At 36.3% G+C, this 6,966-nt stretch overlaps 2 protein-coding genes across 2 annotated transcripts in view; one reads left to right on the top strand and one right to left on the bottom strand.

Moving 5' to 3' along the window:
- psmd10 (proteasome 26S subunit, non-ATPase 10) overlaps nt 1-2,610 on the bottom strand; it is a 9,324-nt gene extending 6,714 nt beyond the window's left edge. Inside the window, exons 1-3 of the mRNA XM_008278139.1 lie at nt 2,417-2,610; nt 2,237-2,335; nt 1,929-2,075 (exon numbers count right to left, since the gene is read on the bottom strand). Of these exons, the coding sequence (XP_008276361.1) occupies nt 1,929-2,075; nt 2,237-2,335; nt 2,417-2,533 (363 nt within the window). The 5' untranslated portion in view covers nt 2,534-2,610. The remainder of the gene's footprint in view (nt 1-1,928; nt 2,076-2,236; nt 2,336-2,416) is intronic.
- Nucleotides 2,611-3,755: 1,145 nt separating this feature from the next.
- nxt2 (nuclear transport factor 2-like export factor 2) lies at nt 3,756-6,917 on the top strand. The gene is made up of 4 exons (XM_008278133.1): nt 3,756-3,904; nt 4,098-4,184; nt 6,364-6,508; nt 6,709-6,917. Exons 1-4 carry the CDS (start codon nt 3,890-3,892, stop codon nt 6,891-6,893), a joined length of 432 nt encoding a protein of 143 aa, XP_008276355.1. The 5' UTR covers nt 3,756-3,889; the 3' UTR covers nt 6,894-6,917.
- The last annotated feature ends 49 nt before the right edge of the window (nt 6,918-6,966 follow it).

Genomic DNA, 6,966 nt, shown 5'->3' with positions numbered 1-6,966 from the left:
AAAAAAAAAAAAAAAAGTGATAACCTGCCAAAACTCACTATACTGTGTGTCTGTATTATTTTATTTGCTCCATGTGCTAAATAATAACCAAGATTTTTTAACCTTGCTTGAAAAGGTTTTTTTCTCTTTCTTTCTTTCTTTCTTTTCTTTTTTAAAGAAGCTACTATGATGCGATTTTCCATTTGTCGATAATGACTGCAGCCTATGTTGTCACTCAAATGTTATTAAAAAAATCAAAATGACTTGATTTAACTCATAAGGGTTTTAAAAAAAAAATCATGGCCCATCTTATATATAAATTATGTTAATTATAGTTAAAACAAGGATATACTAACAATCAAAACACTAGAACAATACTATTATATTGCCTGTAATCTGGGGTTGCGGCTACTGATTGTTTTAATTGTTGATGAACCTGTTGATTATATTCTGCATGATTGGATCAGTTGTTTGGTCTCTACAATGTCAGAAAATGCTAAAAAGAAAAAAAAAATCATCAGTGTTTCTCAAAGCTCATGATTATATCCTCAAGTGCCTTTGTTTGTCTACAACCCAGAGATATTCAGTTTTCATTATATTCGATCAAAGAAACCCTGCAAATATTTATGTTTAATAAACTAGAATCAGAGAATTAAAAAAAATAAAAAATATGTACATTATTTAACAAATTATCCCAATTAATTTAGTCACTAACAACTAATCAATTAATCATTTTAGCTTGTATAATCTTAAACACCAGGCCTGATTACACTTTAAATTGCAAGCATTCCTTTGGTCGCAATTATTCAACTACAAAAAACATAAAAGACAAAAAAATAATAATATTTATCACCACAGATATAATGTACAGGCGAAATCAGCTGTTTTAAAATTTTACCATTACCAGTTTTTGGTTCAGCAGCTGCATTTCAAATAAAGTGTAAACATTTTATTTTGAAAGGTATCGCTGGTGCCCCGGAAGTAATCGTNGGCATTCTGCCTTTCAGACAAAAGTAATTGTTGAGAGCCCAGGTCTGAATAAAATATTTGTCGTTCATGCTAGATTGGACAGTAGATCGTGTGTTGTGATTTACAATAACGCAATAACAAACACTTTATCTTAACTAATAGTAGCTTATCAAACTGTCCAAATGAACTAATATCCTTGTGTAAGATTTTCTAAACACTAAAAATTCAATGCCCGTGTGATGCTTAGAGGAAAGACTCCTACAAACAACTGGAAGCAACACCTGAACTTCAGCTCCTCTTGACATTTAATCAAATAAAGGAAAACAAATCTGATTACGTGGTGAGTATCGTTAATCTGAGCCGTTAGTCTGTTTTCATTACAGTAAAGTTTGGATTTTACTGAGGTTTCAGTTCGTAGCCTAACAGATGTGAAATTGTGGAGCAGAGTGAAGAAGAACAGTGTTGATTTTGGAATGCAAACTGTCTTTTGTTCTCTCTGTGATGTTTTAGGACGATATGTGGAAAAAGCCTTCTCTTAAACCCCTTGACACAGCTGGTACTGTCGCTTAGTGTGTGGGTCAATGACATGACATGCATATTTTTTTTGTCCGAGTGGATTATATCCTTCTAATATAACTGAACCAATTCATGACATGTTTAGTTTGAACACATCTTCAGAACTTTCCAATAATCCTTTTCTTTTCTTTTTTAGATTGTCAAACCCCAGAACGTCAGGTGGTGCACCTGTCCGTGCAAATGAACAGACTAATAATGCTATTAAAAATTATATTTAATGATAAAATGCATATTCGCTAATGTGACTGGGTGCAGGTCAGACTAGTTCAGAGGAGCAGCTAAGTTCCAGGTACCAGGATAGTCGTTCAAAACAAGAAGCTGACCTGTTAAGTTGCTGTCAGGTTCATGTAAGGAACTATGCCCCCTCTGAACCCCAGCCATGTTGCATCAGCCGGGAGCCTCACCTCATATCTGTCCTTGGAGGCCGCATAGTGCAGAGGGGTGCATCCGTTGTGGTTGGCTGAGTTCAGCTGAGCTCCTTTGGATATCAGAGATCTAACGATGTCTTCTCTGCCTGCAGATGCTGCGATGTGCAGAGGAGTCCAACAAGTCTGTGGAGGAGAACACACACAGTGACATTATCAGAACACTGGAGCTGCATTCCTGGCAGCAAATTAAAGGGCAGATATCTCATTAGAGGATCAAAAAAAGACATAACAGTGCTTTGCTTTACACACAGTAGAGTGTCATATTGAACAGAAACTGTGCTCACATCATCTTGTATGTTCACTTCAACCCCCAGGTCGAGCAGGAACTCCACGATGTTGGTGTGTCCGGCAGAACAGGCCCAGTGCAGCGCGGTTCTGCGGACCTGAGACCACACAGTTGTTTCAGTTCTTGTTGGGTTAAACACAAAGTCCTCAGAGGTTTTTGCTGGGTCATGTTTTCTTACCTGGTCCGTTTTGCAGGCGAGCGTTTTATCGGACAGGATACACTGTCTGAGCTTCTCAAACTGTCCCGTGTAGGCGAAGTTACAGACCTCCACATCCGAGACAGAACCCTCCATCATGGACCACACAGTGCCGGAGACTCTACGGAGATGTTTTGAACCAGAGGCGCAATGACTCAGGAAATTATGAACTTCTTCACGGGTCGACTTTTCTTCCCTTCAAAATAAAATACCAGCCGAGCTCTCGACAGGAAGTGACCCTGAATACTGTCGATTCAGTCGTTATTTTTTCAACCGTTTTTCCTATTAATTCATTAAAGAAGAACAAAAAATGCAAACCGTGTTTTTGCCAAAAAGTGATAACCTGCCAAAACTCATTATACTGTGTCTGTATTATTTGATCTGCTCCATGTGCTAAATAACAACCAATACATTTTTTTTTAAACTTGCTTAAAAAGTTTTTTCCTTTCTTTCTTTCTTTCTTTCTTTTTTTAAAGAAGCTACTACAATGCTGTATATCCACTTGTCGATAATGACTGCAGCCCATGTTGTGACTAAAATGTTATTAATGCATCAAAATGACTTGATTTAATTTTAATTTCATAGGGATTTTATCTTTATTTTTTTTAATTACATTTTTAAATTATGGCCCATAGCTGCTTTAAAAAGTCTTATACATAAACTATGTTAATTATAGTTGAAACAAATATGTTAGACACACGAACAGCCTAAACACTAGAACAATACTATTATATTGCCTGTAATCTGGGGTTGCTGCTACTGATTATTTTCATTGTTGATGAATCTGTTGATTATATTCTGTATGATTGGATCAGTTGTTTGGTCTCTACAATGTCAGAAAATGCTAAAAAGAAAAAAAAAAATCATCAGTGTTTCTCAAAGCTCATGATTATATCCTCAAGTGCCTTTGTTTGTCTACAACCCAGAGATATGCAGTTTTCATTATATTCGATCAAAGAAACCCTGCAAATATTTATGTTTAACAAACTACAATCAGAGAATTTAAAAAAAAATAATAAAAAATATGCACATTAATTAACTAATTTTGGTGATTACATAAGTCGCTACCAACTAATCGATTCATACTTGCAGCTTGTATAATCTTAAACATCAGGCCTGATTGCACTTTAAATTGCAAGCAATTATTTCACTACAAAAAGCATAAAAGACAAAAAAAAATAATCATATTCATCACCACAGACATAATGTACAGGTGAAAGCAACTGTTTTAAAATTTTACGATTACCAGCTTTTGGTTAAGCAGCTGCATTTCAAATAAACATTTTATTTTGAAAGGTATCGCTGGTGCCCCGGAAGTAATCGTGCAGTAAAATGGCGGCGCAGGCAGCTAATTGAACCAGAAAAAGAAAACCTAAACTGCTGCTTTTAAAGAATACCCATTATTTTTTTCTGATAGTAGAGCTCGGTATTGGTTCCAAACACATCTCAGTCCTCATGGCGAGCACGCTGGTGAGTTTGAGTGTTTCGCTGCACTTTAATGCTCAAAGCAACCAGCTGTCGTGGTGTTTTGCTAGCTAGCTAGCTAGCTAGCTGGCTAGCTGTTGTCCAATGTGCGCCTGTTACCACGAACACATATACTGCTGTCACAAGTTGAATTTAATGTTTTAATTATTAGATTTAATTACGTGATTGTCACACACAGGATTTCAGGACACATGCCGACCAGTCGTGCAGATATTCAGAAGAATTTGTCAACATTTACTACGACTGCATGGATAAGAAAAGGAGGGTGAGTCTTGTTCTAACAATAGTAAGCAGTGAGCTTCTTGTGTTGTATTAATTTATTTTATGTGGGCACTGATACATGGCCAACACTAGAGTCAGATATATAGATGTTGGCGTGTATATCAGCCAATTTGTTTGACATCGGAGTCCAAAATTGCCAGAATGTTTGATGTAAATTACATTGCTGCCTATACACAGCACTTTTGTTTATTTATTTTTATATTTATTTGTTTAGTTAGTTAGTTTTAATTTAATTTAATTTAATTTAATTTTAAATTTATTTAATTTGGTCAGGGACCATGCATTTTTACATAGAAAACATCTGATGTATTGCATATATAGTGTATAGCATTAAACTGATTTTCAACACCCATTCCTGGTTGGGCTTTTCAGTAAAAATAGACAACTATACACTTATAATCACACACACACACACTTTTTTTCTTCTTCTTTCAGACAGTTCTTAACTATTCAAATCAGACCCATCACATTTCTTTATGTTGATCTTTTTTTCCCTTGTTGAAAAGTGTACTTACATGATGCTGAAATCCCCTTTTTTATTTTATTTTTTTAAAATTCATTGTATTCATCCAATAAGAGCCACTTTTACAGAAGGGGGTTAAAACTCTCTTTTTGCTTTAATTACACAGGGTATTTGGAAGGTGGTGGGTTGTTAAAAATGTTGTATCCCTCGCTTATGGTGACAGATATATACTTTGTGTACAAGCCTCTGCCAGATCTGACACTGTTAGGCAGATCATACAGATCTCATTCCAATAGTTTCACACCTGTGTTAATGCTTTTACATGTTTAAAAGTTACTTTAGAAAGAAATTGAAAATATTTACTTAAGGTGTAAGAACTTCTCAAGAAATTTCAATTTCACTGCAACAGAGTACCTCAAATAGTCACAACTCAAAATGTAATAACACTTTGTTGGTCAAGTTATGAAACAGTTTTGTCAGAAATAAATTCAACATGTAGATGAAGAAATCATGCACCCTAAATTTGGCATATGAAAACTAAGTGGGTGAATATTACTAATTTAATGATGGTAGTTGATGTCATGCAGGATTATGCAGCGCAGGCACTTTCATTTCCAGGCATAACCTCAGCAAAAGCGGCAAAAGGAAGTCCAGATTTCTGCTGACTGTAGCACCACATATCATATCCAAGTTCCACATTTTCTCCATAATGAAAATACTGTGAAATAAGAAATAAATGGGTGATATGAAGCTTATTCTACATGCTTTACAATACATATTTTTCTTGTGTTTGAGGTCTTAGTTTGTTGAAACACATGAAATATGAATAATATGAATGTTTTAATTAGTGTTAGAAATTGAAAATGATTTTTATATTATTTACACTGAATAAACATATAAATGATCCATGGAACTAATCCTCTTTTCTGTATCAGAGTCAGAAAAGGCTTTACATGTAGCCACACAAGCACAACATGCAAAGTGTTCGAGCTGTTCACAGCCTGCTCAGGTGTGGTTTTACAGGATAATAATCAGACAGTGTGACTGGTACACAGACACTCCTTTGACGTGGGACTGTGAAAGGCAACCGTAAAATGCAGCTGTATTCAAATGACACGATGCCACAGATGATAAGAGAAAGGTGAGGTCTGGATATTGGCCTGCTGGGTGTTGTCAGGTCAGATAGGATTGTAGATGTGTCGCTCAGAAATTCCCATTACATGTTGCCAAACTGACCAGAACATTGAAGACCAAACGCATTTCTGTTCTCATGGGCAAAATGATATGAATATAACATTTCTCAGCATTCAGTTGAACCCCTAAAGCTGCTCTGTAATGGCTCTAATATTTAGTTTGGTAATATTTTCTATCATATTGATTTATCTTTTACCACAAAAAAAATAAAATAAAAATTGAGGTGTAGAGATTTAGAAAAAAAAGAAGTTTGAATTGACATGGATTATCTCACATAGTTTGCTCACCAGAGATCAGTGATAATTTTTCAATGTTCAAATCCCACTTACTAAAAAAAATACATGAATCTTGCGACATTATCAGATATCGTTTTTCCTCAAAGAACAATATCAGTATTGTCCTCCAGAGGCAGCTGTGGCTCTTAATGTAGCACACACAGCATGTTCCTTTTGGTTAATGTCATGCTGCTCCTAACAATCATTATCCGCCGGCTCTGATGTTGTAGAACTTGACCCGGCTCTACCTAGACAAGGCGACCTTGGTGTGGAACGGGAATGCCGTGTCGGGACAGGAGGCTCTCGGGGAGTTTTTTGAGTCGCTGCCATCCAGCGAGTTCCAAGTTCACACGCTGGATTGTCAGCCAGTTCACGGTCAGTGGAGCGAGATTTTGTAGTCTTATTAGTGATTTTTGAGTGTGTTTCCAAGAGTAAAAAAAGATCTGTGTAATTGTGAATCAAGGGATTAACATAGGAAGCAGTTTTAAGTTTGACAACATCAAGGTGAGGTCTGTCATTTAAAACTGATGGAGACGTGCCAGTTCACCACCAGTCTGACCTTTCTCTACTCACAGAACAAGCAACTCAAGGCCAGACCACACTGCTCGTGGTGACCGGTGGGACGGTCAAGTTTGAAGGCAACAAACAGCGCTTCTTCAACCAGAACTTTCTTCTAACGGCTCAGGCTTCGACCAACAATGACCAGCCTGTTTGGAAGATTGCTAGTGACTGTTTTCGATTTCAAGACTGGAATAGCTGAGAGTAATAAAAGCTGGATTTTGTACACGCTGCATGTTGTTTTTTTTTTATATTTTTGGTATAAAGCAAGTCGA

This window comes from Stegastes partitus, unplaced genomic scaffold, assembly GCF_000690725.1.
Source record: "Stegastes partitus isolate 25-593 unplaced genomic scaffold, Stegastes_partitus-1.0.2 Scaffold116, whole genome shotgun sequence".
Lineage (NCBI taxonomy): Eukaryota > Metazoa > Chordata > Actinopteri > Pomacentridae > Stegastes > Stegastes partitus.
The sequence above is the reverse complement of the archived record's forward strand: the minus strand, read 5'-3'. Positions and strand labels throughout refer to the sequence as shown.

Coding starts and splice junctions, on each gene's coding strand:
- nxt2 (XM_008278133.1), top strand. Junction 4,185..6,363: donor GCATGGATAAGAAAAGGAGG/GTGAGTCTTGTT, acceptor CTGATGTTGTAG/AACTTGACCCGGCTCTACCT. Junction 6,509..6,708: donor GGATTGTCAGCCAGTTCACG/GTCAGTGGAGCG, acceptor CTCTACTCACAG/AACAAGCAACTCAAGGCCAG.